Source organism: Oncorhynchus mykiss, chromosome 19 (genome assembly GCF_057628025.1).
Source record: "Oncorhynchus mykiss isolate SJ-2025 chromosome 19, ASM5762802v1, whole genome shotgun sequence".
NCBI lineage: Eukaryota > Metazoa > Chordata > Actinopteri > Salmoniformes > Salmonidae > Oncorhynchus > Oncorhynchus mykiss.
Genome location: NC_143040.1, coordinates 46,748,080 through 46,771,849, shown reverse-complemented (window position 1 = coordinate 46,771,849; position 23,770 = coordinate 46,748,080). Strand labels below are relative to the sequence as shown.

The window sequence follows — 23,770 nt, the reverse complement described above, 5'->3', positions numbered from 1 at the left end:
TTAGCTGGCTTCCTAGAACGTCCCTGATTGGAGTAACCCTGTTTTTCACCTGTTCCTTGTCAATAATCAAAGTCCGGCCAGGGATGCTGAATGAAACATCAACATTAACTACTAATGCAGAGCATTTCTGTAAGGCTCATGTCACTGCTGCATTGAGTTATTTTGTTGATAGTGATTCATACTCTGTTGCAACTGCAGCACCTCACCCTCTTCTCCACCAAGGCCCTGTATAATGTATTATATTTATCCCATCTCTTTTCCCCTCTCTGTCTTCTCCCCCCCGCTCCCCATTTCTCTCTCCTCTCCAGGTAACAGTATACTCCACTCTGCAGCAGACAGTGTGACCAGTGCTGTACAGAAGGCCAGCCAGGCTCTGAACGAGCGAGGGGAGCGGTTAAGCCGGGCGGAGGAGAAAACAGGGGAGATGAAGAACAGTGCTGAGCAGTTCTCAGTCACCGCACACAAGGTGACACACACACACACACACACACACACGTCACATATCAGATCATTACAAGGGCTTGGGGAATTTTTCCTCACCACATGAACTGAACAGATCAAATGTAGGCCCTACAATAGGTATACGCTATAACATTGCTAAAACATAATCACACATTACCATATAGTGAGTGATACCATGTAACCCACATTTCCCAATTGTATTTGACTAACAATTCATCCCATCTATCATGAAAATGTAAACTCGGTAGAAGAAAGATCTAACAGTGTTCTACTTCTTGAGGTGATTCAGTTGAAGTGGTTAGTTTGTTGCTTCTGGTTCACTATAGCTTGATGTTCTTGTTAGGAGTCCCCCTCTCCACAGTGCCTTCCTCTATTCTGTCCATCCCAGCTCTTCTCCATGGGCTTCTCTCATCCTCTCCATCCAACTGTATCCCTCACACAAGTAAAACGAATCACCTGCTGCTTAATGTTGTCATTAGCATAATATGGTTTTGCTACAAAAACGGGAGGAAGAAATATAATGAGAAATGAATCATTCTCTGCTTCTAGCACGCGCCCACGACTGTGATCAATTCCAATAACTTTTTAAGTAGCTAGCATTTTTTTCCCGAGCCTGCTTCTGTCATCTCCTGTAAAAACGGGTTCGTCCCACTTCGGTTGACCCACTGTTATATCCACTCTGGACTGGAACGCCAATTAATTTGTTTATAAAACAGTTCACATTGCATTCATTTTGAACACATTACTGCAATGGCGGTCTAATTGAAAGCCATTTGACGGGTCATGGTCAGCCTCTCACTGTTAACAGATAAAGACCCTGTGGTGTGAAATGAATCAAGCTCATGGGAACACTCTTTAACTCAGAGAATGGCTCTTTAACTCCCCATGCCATACATGCCCAGTCATCCACTTCCCTATTTGGCTCCCGCTATTAGATGCTTAATTGTACGGGCTATTTAATTAATTGGTTGTCTTGCACTTTTTTTTAAAGTTAAGACTCACTTAAGCATGTACAGTATGTGACTGTGTTAAACTGCAGCCCTATACTTGGATAACCACTGTCATTTGGTGTTAGCTAGCTACAGTAAATGCATTCTGCAATGTATTTTCTGCCTGGGGATAACATTAAACTAAAATCCTTCAAAACATGAAGTAAATAATCTTTCCCCCTCTTGAGTCTTGATGTTAAGTAAGAGTTGGGAACGTTGTATATCTGCCAACTATTGTACAGTAAGAAGGTTTGTGGTTAGAATCTTGTAAACGTTTCCCCCTTGTCATGCCATTGAACAAGATATAATTTCTACCTGTGATCCAGTATTTTTTTGGTTGAAGTTGAGAGCATGTGCAGGACTTCGTAACAAGGAAGAAGTTCTGTGTCAAGGTGACCTGGAGCGAGAAACCGCACTGCAGGTTCGGTTAGTCCGTCTCTGCAGTGTCTCCCACCTGCTTAGGCTCTGTGACAGTCCCAATTGCAGCACTGTTGTGCTCTCACCATTCCCACAGCACGGCTGTCTGATCTGTGCTGCAGCTCTGCTGCCCCCACTTGTTAGCTCTGGGGATTTCAGCCGCCTCTATTTTTAACTGTAGGCGCGTAAAGTGTGTCTGTGTGCGCGCACGTCTCTGTGTGTGAATTAGATTGGTGGCCCTGGCCTTTTCTCTAATGAACCTCCAGCCAGGCCTATTAGAACCCTTGTTAATGAGCCAGGGTGATGAAAACACTGGGGCCTGGGCCTCTTACCAAGCCTGAGGAATAGCACCACTCTAATAGCTATCATTCCTCTCTGCCTAGAGAATAGACCATGTTCTTTTACTCACCATGCCAACCATGTTAGCTTCCACCAGTTGGGAAAACAAAGCAGCATCAATTAGTTTATTTGACTTAGTTGGTGGTTGGTTTTGAATGTGCTAGCTAACTTAAGAATTGACTGGTTAATTGACGGATTAATAGATTTTGCATCTCACTTTGTTTTGATACTTTTTTAGGCAGATTTTTGAATGATTTGTGGCAACCCCAAGACATCTATTCAGAGGGGCTGTTGAAGAAATGTTTAGTTAAATAGCTTTCTCGTTTGGTTTAGTCACTGTATAATGTTTATATATCCCCACAGCTTACTATTGTTGACATGTAGCCTACTTTTTGTCCCCTCTCTCTCTCCCTCCCATCTCCACAGCTGGCCATGAAGCACAAGTGTTAAACCATTGCTAAGCCTTCGGGAGTAGGGGTCCGCCAAGAGCGCCAGACGCCATTAAGGACGGATTTCTGATTTTATTATTCTTACAACTTTTAACATGCTTACTCTTGTTAACAACGGTAACATTTACATTTTGTGTTGTTGTGTAGCTACCTTGTTTCTAATGAAGAATATATGATGACGTTGAGGGGGGAGAGCTCAGACAGTTAAGAGCAAAAGTTTCACAGCCTCCATTGCCCCCAAAGTACTCCATGACTTTACGTAGGCAAACCATGGAAATGGTCACTGCCATCCCCAACCTAGACAAACACACACACACACATTCCAGATCCCCCCCCCCCCCCCCCCCCAAAAAAAAAGGACCAACTCTTCAACTCCGCTGTCTCTCTCAAAGAAGTAACTTAATATATATACAGTGCTGGAAAAGGAGAATTTAACAAGACAGAAGAGATTGGATGACGTGACACATGCGTATCACATGATGGCTATTTCCTGTACTTGGAGACAACAATGTGCATCCCTGTATGTGAACATTAACTTGTTAAACAAATGTTAGATCTCTTTTGCCATTTGACTATTTGGCATCACACTGTTGTAAAGGCTCATTGGTGCATTCATTCATTGCAGACATAGTACTAGCCAAATGTGTGACGGACATGTTGCTTCAAAAACCTCCTGCTGGAAGACTATATTTCAACTAAGATGGTATGAAATGGGCTGTTTTCCAACTAAAAAGTCTGAGTGACCAAGTGTTCAGGTGCATGGTCTCTGTCAAAAGGTTGAATGAAACCTACAGAGTAAAGACGAGCATTTAGGCTTTACTTTTGGTAACATTTCCGAAGGGTTATTGAAGCACTTGGTTGTAAGGACAAGATCAGACTGTTTATTGTAAGGTGAAAGACTACAGTGCCATTGTAAATTAGCTTCAACTGTTGTTAACAAGCTTATAGACCTGTAAATTCATTCTACCACAATCTCTGAAAATAATATTTCCATTCTAACTTGGTCACATCTTGTAATTCTTGTTTAATTGGGGTTTATGAAATGTTTTCTGTAAAACAGCTGACTGACATGTCTTCACTAGCGGCATTGTACAGTATTGGTGTCCATTCACTGACTGTGTAACCGTGGCTTCATCACAAACAAGTAACCACCCACAGTGTGGGTATGTTTATTACTTTTAGATTCTATATGTCTTGCTGTTACAGTGCACGGACAACCTTACCTTGCAGAGCACTGTTAAGTTCTTAATGAAATTCTCGTTGCCTCAACTTCTAGTCTGCTTTAGTCCTAACATTTTGGATATTCATTGTTTTTAATAAAAATATTGAAACTATGTATTATGGTTCTGAAAGTTTGGGGGGTTTTTGCTAGTGCAAGCCCCTTAGTTGGTCTCAGTGAATACGTTTATTATCCTTCACTTTTCATAGGACCAGATGAGGTCCCTAAACAAAGTGCAATGGTTCTATATTGGTGCCTTTTTTAAACAGTCTTTTATTAGTTCTTCAACAGCATGTGGTTTTACTTGAGCAGTCTGATTGTGTTATGACAACACTCGTGGTAACCCAGGCGAACAGTGCCTTGCTATATTGATAACCAAAGGGAGAAAGTAAAGTATGTTTTGTACCAGGTTTGAAAGAGGGTGTTGCTTAAGATGTATGGTGCTTGTTGGAAGTGAATTGTGTGAGGAATACAGAAGAAGAAAAGGCTGAATAGGTGGTTATTACAGAATGAATAGGTGGTTATTACAGAAATAATAGGTGGTTATTACAGAATGAATAGGTGGTTATTACAGAATGAATAGGTGGTTATTACAGAAATAATAGGTGGTTATTACAGAATGAATAGGTGGTTATTACAGAATGAATAGGTGGTTATTACAGAAAGAATAGGTGGTTATTACAGAATGAATAGGTGGTTATTACAGAAATAATAGGTGGTTATTACAGAAATAATAGGTGGTTATTACAGAAATAATAGGTGGTTATTACAGAAAGAATAGGTGGTTATTACAGAAAGAATAGGTGGTTATTACAGAATGAATAGGTGGTTATTACAGAATGAATAGGTGGTTATTACAGAAAGAATAGGTGGTTATTACAGAAAGAATAGGTGGTTATTACAGAAAGAATAGGTGGTTATTACAGAAAGAATAGGTGGTTATTACAGAATGAATAGGTGGTTATTACAGAATGAATAGGTGGTTATTACAGAATGATTAGGTGGTTATTACAGAATGATTAGGTGGTTATTACAGAATGATTAGGTGGTTATTACAGAATGAATAGGTGGTTATTACAGAATGAATAGGTGGTTATTACAGAATGATTAGGTGGTTATTACAGAATGAATAGGTGGTTATTACAGAAGGTCTCAATACTAGTCAAATCTAATACAGACAAACACCATTATTTTCAATTAAACATAACAGACCAATACGTTTTAGTTTGAATGTAACATATTGAGTTATTTCAAAACATCCGTCTCGTTGTCTATATCAGATTGCATACCATCTAAATAAATAGAAATTGTCTCAAGTCTCTCTTTACATTTTTGACAATGTTTTTTGTGTGGGGGGGGTGCATTTCACAATAAGGCCAATAGACTAGAAAAGTAATGGGAAAGGCCTGATGTGTATAGGTAGTGGTAAGGAGTAGTGAACTCCATGTAGTTCAACTAGTAATTTAACTACATTTTGCAGTAGCTTGGTGGTAGTTGAACTAAATTCAAATCTTGGTAGTGTTTTTAGTGTTTTCATTACTTGTTTGCTATATAGTGGTGTAGGTAACTAATGGAATTACACAATACTTTTTTTGCAAGAAATAAAATATATTTAAAGTAGGCAAACATTTAGTTTCTTTTTCATCATCAGACCTGCCTAATCACTAGAAACATACTTTGTGTTTAATAGGCTAAATGACACATTCAGTTAACACCTGACTCCAGAGTGAACTTGCATTTTGTAGTCTGACATTTCAGATTTAGATGGTCAATATATCAAAGTAGTTTGAATGTACTGAACTACTTTTTCAAAGTCACTTTCTTTAGTTAACTAAACTATATTTGTATTAAGGGTAGCTTTAGTGTACAGTGCTTGGTATATTTTCTGATAACTATATTTTCAGAGTTACTTCTCCAAATGCTATATACTGTAGGTCATATCCTATAATCCACTGCTTTACTGGGGTCCCTTTTTGTAAGAGCTAACATTATCACAATGACACAGCATGTGTGCAGGCTTATGTCTAAACATCTACACTGAAAAAAATATAAACTCAACATGTAAAGTGTTGGTCCCATGTTTCATGAATTGAAATAAAAGATTCTTGAAATTCCAAAGCTTATTTCTCAATGTTGTGCACACATTTGTTTACATCCCTGTTAGTGAGCATTTTATTCTTTGTCAAGATAATCCATGCACCTGACAGGTGTGGCATATCAAGAAGATGATTAAACAGCATGGTCATTACACAGGTACACCTTGTGCTGGGGACAATAAAAGCCCACTAAAATATGCAGTTTTGACAATGCCACAGATGTCTCAAGTGTTGGCATGCTGACTGCGGGAATATCCACGAGCTGTTGCCAGAGAATTTAATTTAATTTCTCTACCATAAGCCGCCTCCAAAGTTGCTTTAGAGAATTTGGAAGTATGTCCAACCGGCCTCAGGCGCTCACCACATGTAACCACACCAGCCTAGGACCTCCACATCTGGCTTCTTCACCGACGGGATTGTCTGGGTGTGGAAATATTTCAGTCTGTAATAAAGCTGTTTTGTGTGGAAAAACTAATTCTAATTGGCTGGGCCTGGCTCCCCAGTGGGTCAAACTGGCTCCCAAGTGGGTGGGCTTGCCTATGCCCTCCCTCCCAGGCACACCCCTTGCTGCGCTCCTGCCCAGTCACGTCGAAATCAATAGATAAAGGCCTAATTAAGTTATTTAAATTGGCTGATTTCCTTATATGAACGGTAACTCTGCAAAATCTTTGAAATTGTTGCATGTTTTATATTTTTCTTCAGTATATATTTGACATATCACAGGTACTGCTTTTCTCAAATTCACCAACAGATGGTGACGCAAGTGCAAACAAGTATGTCTTTTGTGAACCCTCAATACATTTGAGTTCATCATATATTCATCCCAAATACATATATGAATGTTCTTGTGAAGTTCAAGTCTTAAGTTATCTTAATGTTTGTATTGTATTTGTGCCATTTCAAGATCACCAGTTATAGGCGTGCTGAAGGGACTGCAGGTGTGTACAGTGGACCCTAACATGCCAAACTATTCTTTCTGTTGCTACAACTTGCAGATTTTCTTGGGGGGGATAAAGGTGTCCGGTTCTTTAAAGCTGACAGATGATTTCTTGTCTATCCCTTATTCCTATATCAAAGTTCTCCAAAGTTTTCAATGGAGTGGAGGAGATGATGGTGGGCGGACTGAACCTCCGACTCCATCGAGTCGCTGTCAGTTGATACTTTTAAGAATGTAAGTTCTTAACCCTTACAGTGTACCTATCCCCCTGCACATTATAATGACCTTTGGCAGTGATTACAGCTGTGCATCTTTCTTGGTAAATCTCTTAAGAGCTTTGCACACATGGATTGTGCAATATTTGCATTAGTCTTTAAAGAATTCTTCAAGCTCTGTCAAGTTGGCTGTTAATTATTGCTAGCCTGCCATTTTCAGGTCTTGCCATACATTTTCAAGCCAATTTCTTCCAAAACTGGAACTAGGCCACTCGAGAACATTCAAAATCTTCTTGCTAAGCAACTCCAGTGTATATTTGGCCTTGTGTTTTAGGTTATAGTCCTGCTGAAAGAGGATTTGTCTCCCAGCGTCTGTTGGAACGCAGACTGAAAAAGGTTTTCATCTAGGATTTTGCCTGTGCTGAGCTCTATTCTGTTTATTTTTATCCTAAAAAAAAACTCCCTAGTCCTTGCAGGTGACAAGCATACCCAGAGCATGATGCAGCCACCATCATGCTTGGCAATATGAAGAGTGGTACTCAGTGATGTGTTCGATTTGCCACAAACATAATGCTTTGTATTCAGGACATAAAGTTAATTTCTTTGCCACATTTTATGCAGTTTTACTTTAGTGCCTCATTGCAAACAGGGTGCATGTTTTGGAATATGTTTTATTCTGTACAGGCTTCATTCTTTCCACTCTGTAGGTACTCCACGAAGCTAACCTAAATGACAATGTTGTTGATCCATCCTCAGTGTTCTTCTATCACTGCCATTAAACTCTGTAACTGTTTTAAAGTCACCGTTGGCTTCATGTTAATATCCCGGAGTTGTTTCCTTCCTCTCCGGGAACCGAGTTAGTAAGGACGCCTATATCTTTGTAGTGACTGGGTGTGTTAACACACCATCCAAAGTGTAATTAATAATGTCACTGTGCTCAAATGGATATTCAGTGTCGGCTTTTTTATTTTTACCAATCTACCAATAGGTGCCATTCTTTGCAGGGCATTGGAAATCCTCTCTGGTCTTTGTGGTTAAATCTGTGTTTGAAATTCACTGCTCGACTGAGGGACCTTACAGAGAATTGTATGTGTGTGGTACAGAAATTAGGGAGTCATTCAAAAATCAATGTTAAAACACTAGTATTGCACACAGAGTAAGTCCATGCAAGTTATGTAACTTGTTAATCACATTTTTACACATGAACTTATTTAAGCTTGCCATAACAAAGGGGTTGAATACTTATTGACTTAAGACATTTCAGCTTTTACATTTTTTTATTACACTGAACAAAAATATAAACTCAACATGCAACAATTTCAAAGGTTTTGCTGAGTTACAGTTCATATAAGGAATTAAAATAATTGAAATTGAAATGAATGCACTAGGTCATAATCTATGGATTTCACTTGACTGGTAATACAGATATGCATCTGTTGGTCACAGATGCCTAAAAAAGAAACGTGGATCAGAAAACCAGTTAGTATCTAGTGTGACCACCATTTGCCTCATGCAGCGTGACACATCTTCTTCACATAGAGTTGATCAGGCCTTTGATCAGGCCTGTGAAATGTTGTCCCACTCCTCTTCAATGGCTGTGCGAAATTGCTGGATATTTCCAGAAACTGGAACACGCTGTTGTACACATCGATCCAGAGCATCCCACACATGCTCAATGGGTGACATGTCTGGTGAGTATGCAGGCCATTGAATAACATTTTCAGCTTCATGGAATAGTGTACAGATCCTTGTGACATGGGGCCATGCATTATCATCCTGAAGCATGAGATGATGGTGGTGGATGAATCGCACTGCAATGGGTCTCAGGATCTTGTCACAGTATCTCTGTGCATCCTAATTGCCATCTATAAAATGCAATTATGTTTGTTGTCTAGCTTATGCCTGCCCATACCAAAACCCCACCGCCACCATGGGGCACTCTGTTCACAACGTTGACATCAGCAAACTGCTCACCCACACGCCGCTGTACAGTTGAAACCGGGATTCATCCGTGAAGAGCAGGATTCTCCAACGTACCAGTGGCCATCGAAGGTGAGCATTTGCCCACTGAAGTGTGTTATGATGCCGAACTGCAGTCAGGTTAAGACTCTGGTGAGAACAACGAGCATGCAGATGAGCTTCCCTGAGACTATTTCTGACAGTTTGTGCAGAAATGTGTGGTTGTGCAAACCCACAGTTTCATCAGCTGTCCGGGTGGCTGGTCGCAGGTGAAGAAGCCGGCTGTGGAGATCCTGGGAAGGCGCGTTAGAAATGGTCTGCGGTTGTGAGGTCGGTTGAACGTACTGGAGGAGGCTAATGGTAGAGAAATGAACATTCAATTCTGTGGCTACAGCTCTGGTTGACATTCTTGCAGTCAGCATGCTAATTGCATACTCCCTAAAAAGTTGAGACATCGGTGGCATTGTGTTGTGTGAGAGAACTGCACATTTTGGCCTTTTATTGTCCCCAGCAAAACATGCACCTGTGTAATGATCATGCTGTTTCAGCTTCTCCATACGCCATACCTGTCAGGTGGATGGATTATCTTGGGAAAAGAGAAAAGCAAATCATTTGAGAGAAATATGCTTTTCGTGCATATGGAACATTTCTGGGATCTTTTTATTTCAGCTCATGGAACATGGGACTTTACACTTTACATGTTGCATTTATATTTTTGTTCAGTTTAATTTGTAAGTATTTCTAAATTCATAATTCCAATGACACAATCTCAATTAATTCATTTTAGATGTAGGCTCTAACACAACCAAATATGAAAAAGTAAAAGGGTGTGAATACTTTCTCCAGGCACTGTATGTACCGTGGAATTGAGAAACCCAGCTACCTATACCCAAAATCCCTCCATACCTTAGACACTATGACAGTGGCACTGTTTAGCCAGACATTCTGTGTATACTACTGTGTGTCTTTCCTGCTGTGAGACTTCCATCTGCCAGTCTTCCATCTGCCAGTAGTAGGTCCTTATTAAACATTATTGATTGTGTGGCACTCTTTGTACTGGAATTAATTGGATGACTTCATTCTGGTGGACTAGGAATGGAGTGAACTGACATTCATGACCACCGGTTAGTAGAATGTCTGTTGATATAATCAAATAGTCGGTTGCACGTTTCAATGTAGGAAGCCCCCTCAGCAATGTGAATTGTTACTTTCCTACAATAATACTCTGATTTTTAGGAAGTTGCTAATGACGCTATTCAACTTTATTAAATTATCCATGTTATTCCACAGACCAGATCTGGAGAAGTATACGGTAATTATATCCTTCAACAATAGCACAGCAGGCAGGACTCAAATCCACTCCCAGATGAAGACTTACATTTGGATGGCAGGCACAAGCGAGCAGAATTGAATCTTGTCAAAGCATCTATATTATCCTCCTGTTCTCATCCACCCACTAATAGTGCTTTAATAGCATAATTAATGATCCTGTCACTTTGACATGCAGGGGAGTGGGGTACAGTAATGATGTAGAAATACATTATCTAACTTTACTGCCCGGGAGGGTAAGTAAGTACCCCATAAAAATGCTCCGGAGCCGGGCTTTGCTGTCATGACTCGCTCCCCAAACAGGCACTGAATCATCCTCTCCTCCATTCCTCCTAAAAACCTCTCAATAGCCCACCTGCCCTGTCATAAAGGGGCTTGGGCCTGTTCCAAGGCTAATGGGACTGCTGCAGCCTCTCCTGTCCCAATGCACACCAGCACAGCTGTTAATGGTCAAAAGACAGAAAGTTAGCTACAGGTAGTTCACAGTGATGTTCAAGCTAAACCTGACCCTGTCCTCACTGGTGTCAGTGTTCTGCTTTAGCTAAGCCTAGCTTGGCATCTATTTGGAATTGGGAACCCATCTGTACCTGGTTTCCCCAGATCTAAATTCATCTCCAATATAAAGCAACTCCAGAAAAATCAGTTCAGTGAGACAGGTCCTTGGGGGATTATTTATTATACTGCATGCAGGGCTGGAGGAGTGATGCTACTGTACTTTAATATTTTACCACTAGGGGTAGTAAAGCCCTGTCAGAAATATTCCACTACCCAGCCATACAGTATGCCAGGGATCATCAACTATGTATATTTTCCCCAGATTTTTTTTCCTTGAGCGGCTGGTCAGGGGACCGGAATGCGTTCCACAGGGATGCTGACCAATGTTGACTCCAATGCTTCCCATAATTTCCCATGTCAAGTTGGCCGGATGTCCTTTAGGTGGTGGACCGTTCTTGATACACACAGGAAACTGTTGACGGTGACAAACACAGCAGCCTTGCAAGTTCCTGACACACACAAACCGGTCCGTCTGGCACCTACCACCATACCCTGTTCAAAGGCACTTAAGTCTTTTGTCTTTTCCATGTACCCTCTGAATGGCACATATACCCAATTCATGTCTAAATTGTCTCAAGGCTTAAAAATCCTTCTTTAACCGGTCTCCTCCTCTTCAGCTACACTGATTGAAGTGGATTTAACAAGTGACATCAAGAAGGGATCATAACTTTCACCTGGATTCACCTGGTCAGTCTATTTCATGGAAAGAGCAGGTGTTCCTAATGTTTTGTACACTAAGCGTATATATTATGCGTGACAATACTTTGGAACAGATTTCCAAAATAAATCTAAAAATTGCTCAGAAAACTTGGGGGGCTAAATAAAATCATCCGCGGGCCGCCAGTTGAGGAACCCTGCAGTACGCTGTGGCTCTTTATTATATTGCCAATTGATCACCAAGTGTAATTATTTGTGTGTGATTTGGTCTTGGTGGATACATTGACTGTAGTGGAGAGGCGTGAACCACTGGCTGATTGAGGGAAGTTCGATAACTTAATAATTGTGTCAGTGAAGACATTGAGGAGAAAAGTAGATTTAACAAGTGACATTGAAAACTAGCATACTCCAGTGAATCTACTGAGCTGCAGGTGTAGCAGATGGTCTGTCCTGAGAGGATGTATGTAGACTGGCACTGTCCCATTTAGACCCAGAGAAAAACCTATTGTTCTATTTGGACTAGATTAGGGAAATATTCAGTGCATTTGGAAAGTATTTCCGACCCCTTGACTTTTTCCACATTTTGTTACGTTACAGCCTTATTCTAAAATGTATTAAAAATAATCATCATCAATCTACACACAATACCCCATAATGACAAAGCGAAAACAGGGTTTTAGAAATGTTTGCACATTTATTAAAAATCTAAAACCGATAACTTATTTTGATAGGTATTCAGACCTTTTGCTTTGAGACTAGAAATTGAGCTGATCTGCATCCTTTCCTGTTTCTACAACTTGATTATAGTTCACCTGTGGTAAATTCAACTGATTGGACATAATTTGGAATGGCACATACCTGTCTATACAGTCGAAGTCGGATATTTACATACACCTTAGCCAAATATATTTAAACTCAGTTTTTCACAATTCCTGACATTTAATCTTAGTAAAAATTCCCTGTCTTTGGTCAGTTAGGATCACCACTTTATTTTAAGAATGTGAAATGTCAGAATAATAATAGAGTGATTTATTTCAGCTTTTATTTCTTTCATCACATTCCCAGTGGGTCAGAAGTTTACATACATTCAATTAGTATTTTGTAGCATTGCCTTATAATTGTTTAACTTGATTCAAATGTTTTGGGTAGCCTTCCACAAGCTTCCCACAATAAGATGGGTGAATTGTGTCCCATTCCTCCTGACAGAGCTGGTGTAACTGAGTCAGGTTTGTAGGCCTCCTTGCTCGCACACGCTTTTTCAATTCTGCCCACAACTTTTCTATAGGATTGAGGTCAGGGCTTTGTGATGGCCACTCCAATACCTTGACTTTGTTGTCCTTAAGCCATTTTGCCACAACTTTGGAAGTATGCTTGGGGTCATTGTCCATTTGGAAGACCCATTTGCGACCAAGCTTTAACTTCCTGACTGATGTCTTGAGATGTTGCTTCAATATATCCACATAATTTTCCTCCCTCATGATGCCACATATTTTGTGAAGTGCACCAGTCCTTCCTGCAGCAAAGCACCCTCACAACATGATGCTGCCACCCCTGTGCATCACGGTTGGGATGGTGACTTCGGCTTGCAAGCCTCCCCTTTCTCCTCCAAAGATAACTATGGTCATTATGGCCAAACAGTTATATTTTAATTTCATCAGACCAGAGGACATTTCTCCAAAAAGTATGATCTTTGTCCCCATGTGCAGTTGCAAACCGTAGTCTGCACGTAGTCGGGATTGATTTGCACTTAACGCACCAAAGTACGTTCAACTCTAGGAGACAGAACGCATCTCCTTCCTGAGCGGTATGATGGCTGTGTGGTCCCATGTTGTTTATACTTGTGTACTATTTTTTGTACAGATGAACGTGGTACCTTAAGGCATTTGGAAATTGCTTTTCTGAGGTCTTGGCTGATTTCTTTTGATTTTCCCATGATGTCAAGCAAAGAGGCACTGGGTTTGAAGGTAGACCTTGAAATACATCCACAGGTACACCTCCAAATGACTCAAATTTGGTCAATTAGCCTATGAGAGGCTTCTAAAGCCATGACATATTTTTCTGAAATTTTCCAAGCTGTTAAAAGGCACAGTCAACTTAGTGCATGTAAACTTCTGACCCACTGGAATTGTGATACAGTGAATATACAGTTATAAGTGAAATAACCTGCCTGTAAACAATTGTTGGAAAAATGACTTGTGTCATGCACAAAGTAGATGTCCTAACCCGACTTGCCAGAACTATAGTTTGTTAACAAGACATTTGTGGAGTGGTTGAAAAATGAGTTAATGACTCCAACATACAGTGCCTTGCGAAAGTATTCGGCCCCCTTGAACTTTGCGACCTTTTGCCACATTTCAGGCTTCAAACATAAAGATATAAAACTGTATTTTTTTGTGAGAATCAACAACAAGTGGAACACAATCATGAAGTGGAACAACATTTATTGGATATTTCAAACTTTTTTAACAAATCAAAAACTGAGAAATTGGGCGTGCAAAATTATTCAGCCCCCTTAAGTTAATACTTTGTAGCGCCACCTTTTGCTGCGATTACAGCTGTAAGTCGCTTGGGGTATGTCTATCAGTTTTGCACATCGAGAGACTGACATTTTTTCCCATTCCTCCTTGCAAAACAGCTCGAGCTCAGTGAGGTTGGATGGAGAGCATTTGTGAACAGCAGTTTTCAGTTCTTTCCACAGATTCTCGATTGGATTCAGGTCTGGACTTTGACTTGGCCATTCTAACACCTGGATATGTTAATTTTTGAACCATTCCATTGTAGATTTTGCTTTATGTTTTGGATCATTGTCTTGTTGGAAGACAAATCTCCGTCCCAGTTTCAGGTCTTTTGCAGACTCCATCAGGTTTTCTTCCAGAATGGTCCTGTATTTGGCTCCATCCATCTTCCCATCAATTTTAACCATCTTCCCTGTCCCTGCTGAAGAAAAGCAGGCCCAAACCATGATGCTGCCACCACCATGTTTGACAGTGGGGATGGTGTGATCAGGGTGATGAGCTGTGTTGCTTTTACGCCAAACATAACGTTTTGCATTGTTGCCAAAAAGTTCAATTTTGGTTTCATCTGACCATAGCACCTTCTTCCACATGTTTGGTGTGTCTCCCAGGTGGCTTGTGGCAAACTTTAAACGACACTTTTATGGATATCTTTAAGAAATGGCTTTCTTCTTGCAACTCTTCCATAAAGGCCAGATTTGTGCAATATACGACTGATTGTTGTCCTATGGACAGAGTCTCCCACCTCAGCTGTAGATCTCTGCAGTTCATCCAGAGTGATCATGGGCCTCTTGGCTGCATCTCTGATCAGTCTTCTCCTTGTATGAGCTGAAAGTTTAGCGGGACGGCCAGGTCTTGGTAGATTTGCAGTTGTCTGATACTCCTTTCATTTCAATATTATCACTTGCACAGTGCTCCTTGGGATGTTTAAAGCTTGGGAAATCTTTTTGTATCCAAATCCGGCTTTAAACTTCTTCACAACAGTATCTCGGACCTGCCTGGTGTGTTCCTTGTTCTTCATGATGGTCTCTGCGCTTTTAACGGACCTCTGAGACTATCACAGTGCAGGTGCATTTATACGGAGACTTGATTACACACAGGTGGATTGTATGTATCATCATTAGTCATTTAGGTAAACATTGGATCATTCAGAGATCCTCACTGAACTTCTGGAGAGAGTTTGTTGCACTGAAAGTAAAGGGGCTGAATAATTTTGCACGCCCAATTTTTCAGTTTTTGATTTGTTAAAAAAGTTTGAAATATCCAATAAATGTCGTTCCACTTCACGATTGTGTCCCATTCTTCACAAAAAAATACAGTTTTATATCTTTATGTTTGAAGCCTGAAATGTGGCAAAAGGTCGCAAAGTTCAAGGGGGCCGAATACTTTCGCAAGGCACTGTAAGTGTATGTAAACTTCCGACTCCAACTGTATACGGTCCCACAGTTGTCAGAGCAAAAAACAAGCTGTGAGGTCAAAGGAATTGTCAGAGCTCCAGAGTTCCTCTGTGGGGATGGGAGACCCTTCCAGAAGGACAACCATCTCTGCAGCACTCCAGAACAAGAATAGACTGACAAGTTTCAGAAAAGTCTTTATTTCTGACCATTTTGAGCCTGTAATCGAACCCACAAATGCTGATGCTCCAGATACTCAACTAGTCTAAAGAAGGCCAGTTTTATTGCTTCTTTAATCAACACCATAGTTTTCAGCTGTCCTAACATAATTGCAAAAGGGTTTTCTGAACGTAGCCCAGCAGATGTCATTTGTATCTATACACATATGAAAGCAATACGTTTTCTCCCTTAAAGTAAGAGAGTTTCTCACCTATTGGCATGTGTATGTTTACATGTACAGGTGTGGATGTGCACGTTCATTTGTTTGGTTACTATACCATATGAAGCCTCAGCACAACCATCATACGGCACGATACTAACCACTTGAGGAGTGAGACATGAGTCGAGTCACCTTCAATGTTGCATTGATATTCCAGTCAGCCAGTTGATGATGTCATTAGTTCACAGAGCTGGGTGGCAACCTTGCCTGCAGTCAACTTTTTAATCTTCCAACCTAACCAAAGTTCCACCAACGCGATTAGACAAAAAGAGTCTGGCTTGTACCTCTTTTTCTCTCATTATGGCTATTTGCCTTTCACAGTAATGGTATTTCTGTTTCCTGGCGAGGTACATTATACCCAAAGAATTGTACATAACTTCAACAGGATATTACCTGCATGTGCCTCACAGGTGTTTCAGAAAAGTGGTTCCCTTATGCATCTTGTCTGGGAACCACTTTTGCCCCTTTTTTGAGGGGGCTTGTCATTATTTGTCTGTCTGTGTACTCTGTATAACATTAACATCATTACTCAGTGGTGAACAGGCTGTACAACCTATGCTATAACTAAATGTAGTATTTTACAGTCAAGTTTCATGGTAATGTAGTAGTTTTGATGCCTAAAAACACAAGCTAGGAAGAACTTTAAATGTTAGGCTTAAACGCCATGACTTTTCTGATGAATTATTGGTGGGTGTCACCAGTGTGTGCGTACTTGAATGCGTAAGTGTGCGTACTGTGTGTGCTTACAGTATGTGTGATTGAGGAGGTGTAGTTCAGAAATCACCTCCGCGACCTGCCCATAGTGACTTGGCAGATGTGAGGTGTGGAACAGCTGCTCAACTCTAAATCGGGCCGCCCATCCTTCTCCCATCCTCCCCTCTCTGCCTTTGCGTTCCTGTGGAGTGCAATGTCAGCCACGCTGGAGTAATCATTCATTATCCACAGCCTCATCCAGCATCCCTCTACCTCGCTCTCTCTCTTTCGCTCTATTTCTACAGTTCCCCGTCTATCCCTCTCTACCTATTCCCGTCTTCCCATTGCTCCTACAGAAGGTCGAAAAGAACAGAATGGTCTGTGTTTGCATCTCTGCACATATGTCTGCACCTGTGTGTGGGAGTGGCCGATGCGTGTGGTGTTATACTGTACACAACCAGATAGGATGGGGAGTAGCAACCCAAAGTCGGCGGTTCTGTGTCTATAAATAAGTGGTGTGGGTTATTTGGGAGCCGGTGGGTAAATATGTGGAGTGGTAAGTCACTCATTTGACTGAGTGTAAATACCAGCTTGAGGTCCTGGTGGAGATCAGTGCTTTAAACAGAGAGAGGGGGGGTGAAAACAGGGGTGGAAAAATAAGAGCTGCACTGACCCACTTCTACTCCTTACAGACCCTTGGGGGTGTGTAGTGTGTGTGTATGAGGAAGTGTTTGGAGTGGGAGCATTGTCTTCCTGTGTGTGTGCACTTGCACAGTTGGTGTGCAAGCATGCTCCTGTATGCTTCACATTTCCCTTCACTAAGATCACCATATCCCACCTCTCCATTTCCAACACACTCTAGCTATGATTTAATATCATATTCCCTGCACTTTGTTCCAGGGAATGCAGTCAGTGCCAGCACTCTTTATTAACTTGCAGGGAAGGATACAGATTGCCTCCATACACGCTAAGACAGCCAATCCCTCATCACAGAGCAGTCGAACCCCCATTCCAGGTCCCAGTCACGACCTCATTACATGAACCAGTGGGCTTTTCCATTGCCACATGTCAGATAGGACGTTAGTACAGACCGTTAGTGCTGGTGTAGATTGAGCTGTGGCCTGTGGTCCCTGGATTCATGTGAAGGGGTTCACACACCGTAACACACATCCCTGACCTGTTCCACTGTAGCTGTAGTACTGTAATAAATTATGAGCTCTGCTGCATTGGCTATAAAATAGTAGTTGTCCATACAAAATCACTAGGTCATTTGAAAGTACTGTGTCCATAGTCACTTGGCCATAAGAAATCAGTTGAATTTACAGTCCCGATAACCCTATAACTGATACCTGCAATATGGACAAACAAATAATGCTTAGCGCCCTACCTATACACACACACACACACTTCTCAATAGCTTGTGGTGGTCTGTGACGGATGGCTGGTCATTAGTCGTCCTTACATAGATCAGCCTGTCTCAGTCAGCCTCTGTTTACATTGATCCACAGGGTGAGAGCACTGATTGAATTCGGCCGGCCGCCCAGCCGTGTGTCTGTTGTGCGCGTGTGCCTCATCAACCTTGTAGCTTTCAAAGTGCAATGTGTGTGTTCATGCAAGGGTCTGTTCCTGACAGTGTGCTCAGACCGTGTCTTTGATACCCTTGTTACTTTGAAGGATATTCAAACTATCGATGCTGAGTATGAGCTGCCTGGATATTTGGTATTCAGTACACACCCCACAGTTTTGCAGTGCAGGCAGCGTGAACAGACTAAATTGAGCTGGAATATGCAGGGGGAGAATTCATGACAAAATCGGTCACTTGCAATTTTGTCTTTGATACTTCAGCCACAGCCTTTTTACTATTCCCAAATATCACTGGAGGATTGAGATATGGGAGAGAGGGCTGAACCCGGTCCTGAGGTAACAGGAGTTTGCAGTAGCAGGGTTTGTCTTCGTATTGACAATGGAGATTCATCTGTGGGGCAGAGCGGTTTTGGACAAACCCGGCATTTCAGCAACTAATGGTAGCTGTGTCACTGCTGCTCCCAGGCAACAATTAACACGGATGAATCACATTGATTTACACCCCTCTCTCTCTCCTGGCTAGTGCTCTGTTCCTCGGTTCTTTTTCTCTTTTTTGCTCTCTGCCTCTCTACCTGTGATACATCGATTGATCTTAGGCTAAATCTCATTAATAGGGTGCATCCTCTCACCTCTCTGTCCTACAGGCCACGGTGAAGATGTCCTGTATTCATTAATGACCAGCGTGGTCTTCTGAGTCTTCAGACTGTAGCTTTTGTTCCAGCTTCAACACTACTTGAACAACCTGCAATAGGGAACTAACAAGCCTGCTTCTGTGTACCCTTATACACGTGCTTTTTGCTGCAGCAGGACTCCAGCCCAACCTCCTTTACTCCTCCACATAGAGACTACTAGTACGACAGTGGCCGTGTGGAAGAGGTAGCACTTCCACCAGCCGCCACCGAGAGGCGCTGCCGCTCAACCCCTGGCACTTGAACTCTCGGACAGGCGACAGCGTCAGCTGCTCACTTTGGTGCCAGCATGTAAAAGTAGCCAGATCTGCTCAGCTGTCTCTTCTTCAAACCACTGCAGTTCGACTTTACCACCCAAACTCCCCCTCTCAACATATCTCTCTCTCTCTAAGGGTTCCAAAAGGGTGTTTCGGCTGTCCCCATAGGACAGGTATTCCCAAACTGGGGTACTCCAAATAAAAATGTAATTCACATTTATATTTTCCAACGGGGCTATACATTTGGGTGAGGTTTTTTCTCGCCAGAGTAGTATCACATTAACCGTTACTCTCTCGCGAGAATTCCACTAACTGTCCGTATTGGGGCCAAACGTAGCTGCTGCTCATGTTGGTATCTGTACTGGTGGAGCAAAAGCCATGACAGGGAGACATAGTGGAGTGGTAACGCGCGTGCAAGCAGTTGCTCCCGACACCACTTGGGTACACTGCAGCATCCACCCAGGGGCTCTTGCTGCCAAGGGAATGCCTGACAGCTTGAAAGACATTTTGGACACTACAGTGAAAATGGTTAACTTTGTTAAAGCAAGGCTAATGAACTCTCATGTATTTTCTGCACTATGCAATGATATGGGCAGCGACTATGTAACGCTTTTACAACATACAAAAGTTTGCTGATTATCAAGGGGCAAAGTATTTACACTTTTTTATTAATTGAGAGACGAGCTTAAAGTTTTCTTTACTGACCATAATTTTCACTTGTCTGACCGCTTGCATGATGAGTTTCTCACACGACTGGCCTATATGGGTGTTTTTTTCTCGCCTGAATGATCTGAATCTTGGATTACAGGGACTCTCCGCAAATATATTCAATGTGCGGGACAAAATTGAGGCCATGATTAAGAAGTTGGAGCTCTTCTCTGTCTGCATTAACAAGGACAACACACAGGTCTTTCCATCATTGTAGGATTTTTTGGTGTGCAAATTAATTCAAGCTGTTAAATGTTAAATGTGATATAGCGAAGCACCTGAGTGAGTTGGGTACACAATTACCCAGGTACTTTCCCCAAACGGATGACACTAACAACTGGATTCGTTATCCCTTTCATGCCCTGCCTCCAGTCCACTTACCGACATCTGAACAAGAGAGCCTCATCAAAATTGCAACAAGCGGTTCTGTGAAAATTTAATTTAATGAGAAGCCACTGCCAGATATCTGGATGGGCTGCGCTCAGTGTACCCTGCCTTGGCAAATCGTGCCGTTAAGACACTGATGTCCTTTGCAACCACGTACCTATGTGAGAGTGGATTCTCAGCCCTCACTAGCATGAAAACGGAATACAGGCACAGACTGTGTGTGGGAAATGATTTAATACTGAGAATCTCTCCAATACAACCCAACATTGCAGAGTTATGTGCATCATTTCAAGCACACCCTTCTCATTAATCTGTTATTCACCATTTTTGATGAACAAATAAGGTTTTATATGTAAGATGGTTAAAAATAAGAGCAAAATGATTGATTATTATTATTTGTGCCCTGGTCCTATAAGAGCTCTTTGTCACTTCTCACGAGCCGGGTTGTGACAACAACTCACACTCATTCTTATGTTTAATAAATGTATCATATAGTGTGTGTGTGGCAGGCTCACAATGATGGCAAAAATCAACATTTGAGAGTGCGCTGACCCTGGTGCTAGAGGGGGTACGCAGCTGGAGGTTGAATGTTTTGAAGGGGTATGGGGCCATAAAAAGTTTGGGAACCACTTCCATAGGAGAACCCTTTTTGATTCCAGGTAGAACCCTCTGGTTCTACATGAAACCCCACAAAGTTATATCTGAAACCAAAATGGATCTACCTGGAATCAAAAAGTGTACTTCAAAGGGTTCTCCTACGGGGGCAGCCGAAGAACCCTTTTAGGTTCAAGATAGCACCATTTGTTCTTAGAGTGTACAGGTATGATTCCTGTGTTCTCTCTGTTATATTTAGAGATGAAAGGTGAGTCTGTCAATCTCCTACATTGATTAACAGCAACAGCGTGTGGGTGGAGGAGAAGGTAATTGACAGGTGTAGGTGTTGAGTTTATGAATTGATGCTTTGTTAAACCAATTTTGAACCTTTGGAAAAACAAATAAAAAACCTATATTCAACCCGTGAGTAACAGTGTGTGGGCTAGTCTGAGTAAAGCTGAGGGAAGGTTTCCGACAAATCATTCTGTATTCAGCTGAAGCCATCCAGTTACATGCATCTTGTGGGCTTATTGAGCTCTATTATACAGATCAGAGGGATTGGTAAAGATACACTATGTAGGTTAAAACATCACATTTGCCACTGTTGCTTTAATCACATTCACAGATAATGTCACGTTTAGATGGTACGAGGTAGACTGCATACCGGAAGTCATTGTTTTCAATGAGAGAGCGACGGTAAATGCCGTTGAGGCTGTCGGTGAATGCTGTCAGCCGCCACGGGAGACGGGACTTGGCGTGGCGTTGATTTCTTCCGGATGTTGATTTGCACTGATTGTTTACTAAAATCACCATAGCAACATATACCGTCGTCCTGGCTTGCTTTTGCCGTGACCCTCTTTCTTGTCCCGCTATGCCGACAGGTATGACAGCGTCTAAACGCAGCGTAGCCCTGTGTATTCCTCACTTGTTTCTTATGGTACATTTTCAGCAATGCTTTTACAGCGGTGAGAGCGGTCTCTCGCTCTCGGTCTCTCTAGGTCTGTCTCTCTCTCTAGGTCTGTCTCTCTCTAGGTCTGTCTCTCTCTCTAGGTCTGTCTCTCTCTCTAGGTCTGTCTCTCTCTAGGTCTGTCTCTCTCTCTAGGTCTGTCTCTCTCTAGGTCTGTCTCTCTCTCTAGGTCTGTCTCTCTCTCTAGGTCTGTTTCTCTCTCTAGGTCTGTCTCTCTCTAGGTCTGTCTCTCTCTCTAGGTCTGTCTCTCTCTAGGTCTGTCTCTCTCTCTAGGTCTGTCTCTCTCTAGGTCTGTCTCTCTCTAGGTCTGTCTCTCTCTAGGTCTGTCTCTCTCTCTAGGTCTGTCTCTCTCTCTAGGTCTGTTTCTCTCTCTAGGTATGTCTCTCTCTCTAGGTCTGTCTCTCTCTCTAGGTCTGTCTCTCTCTCTAGGTCTGTCTCTCTCTCTAGGTCTGTCTCTCTCTAGGTCTGTCTCTCTCTAGGTCTGTCTCTCTCTCTAGGTCTGTCTCTCTCTCTAGGTCTGTCTCTCTCTCTAGGTCTGTCTCTCTCTCTAGGTCTGTCTCTCTCTCTAGGTCTGTTTCTCTCTCTAGGTCTGTTTCTCTCTCTAGGTCTGTCTCTCTCTCTCTAGGTCTCTCTCTCGCTCTCGGTCTCTCTAGGTCTCTCTCTCTCTAGGTCTCTCTCTCTCTAACACTTCACTTAAAAGCTCTGTGCTGGGGCAAAACAATGGAAAGCGTGGAATACCATGGCATGAGAGATAATCTCTGATCGCAGTTCCCCTTTAACCTGTCATGATATTGAAAGGGAAATCTCATTTGCGTGTGGCAGGGCAGGAACGGTGTCAGTAAGCGGATTAGGGTAATACACCCGGCTGCCTGTCACATTGGCCTCTCAGGGGATCCTGGCAAAGAAAAATGGGCCAGGGGGACAACCTGTTGTCAGACCTCACCGTTAGATAGAGTTTTCCCTGCCTGACAGCTGGAGAGACGGGCACAACGATATATCTCTTATCTTGTGTTTAATCTCCTGTATATATCACTCTCTTTTCTCCTATTGAATCCTATATATTTCTAGCTTTCTTTTGTTTTGTCGATCACTCTCTCCCTGTCTGTCTCTTGTAGATGTATAGTTCAACTCCCAGACATCGAAGGGTTAATCTGATCTAAATTGCCTCCCCATGTCCAGCTGTTGAATGACTTCCTGAGGCAGAGAAGTAACTATACCTTTCCTTGAAATGCAGTCTGACTTAGAATGAGATCTAAGAAGTCCTGAGGTGTTTCATTGTGTCCAGGGCTGATTGGTAATGTCGTCTAATTGATCTTTCTTTTTAGTGTTCTTCTTGGCCCTGACGCCATCCTCAGTTTCCTCTTCTTCATCTTCATTTCCTCAGTGACATGGCTACTGCACGGGACGACTGCAATGCAGCTAACACAATGAACAGCTAAACAAGTTTGATATAAAGATGAAAGGGTTGCTACTTACTAAAGGTCTTGTCTTGTCAGGCAGGCCTGGCTGTTTAAGAGTTGAAAGTGTTTCTCTGTTGTCATGAGTGAGATGAGGCCAGAGAGCAGAGCGCTGAACACTGGGCTTCTTCTGACAGCTTAGAGAAATGCTTTGCTCACCTCCTGTCTCAGTCCGGATACTGCAGACCGGAGGGAGAGCAGGGAGAGAGAGCAGAGAGAGAGAGTGAGTGAGTGAGAGAGATGGATAGAGTGAGAGAAAGGGAAAAGGAGAGAGAGTCTATGCTCTGATCCTCCTGGCCTTTCAACAGAACCAGGCACGCAAAGCAAAGAGAATTTCAAAACATGTAGATGCAGTAGAAACAAACACGCATATACTGTAAGCCTACATATACACACACAGACATTCACCCATAAGGATTATACAGAATACCCACACATTTACGGAGAACACAACACAGCCCACAC

At 42.1% G+C, this 23,770-nt stretch overlaps 1 protein-coding gene across 4 annotated transcripts in view; it reads left to right on the top strand.

Annotated features, from left to right (window-relative positions):
• The window catches only part of stxbp6 (syntaxin binding protein 6 (amisyn)), a 156,915-nt gene that overhangs the window by 94,379 nt on the left and 38,766 nt on the right, over positions 1–23,770 (top strand). For 2 of the 4 annotated variants that reach the window (XM_021574105.3, XM_021574104.3), the window contains 2 exons: positions 309–466; positions 2,634–5,993. In XM_021574105.3, coding sequence (XP_021429780.1) covers positions 309–466; positions 2,634–2,657 — 182 coding nt within the window. In that variant the 3' untranslated portion in view covers positions 2,658–5,993. Of the gene's footprint in view, positions 1–308; positions 467–2,633; positions 5,994–23,770 lie in introns of those variants that run through there. The other 2 variants (XM_090209607.1, XM_090209606.1) reach the window with 1 other exon arrangement.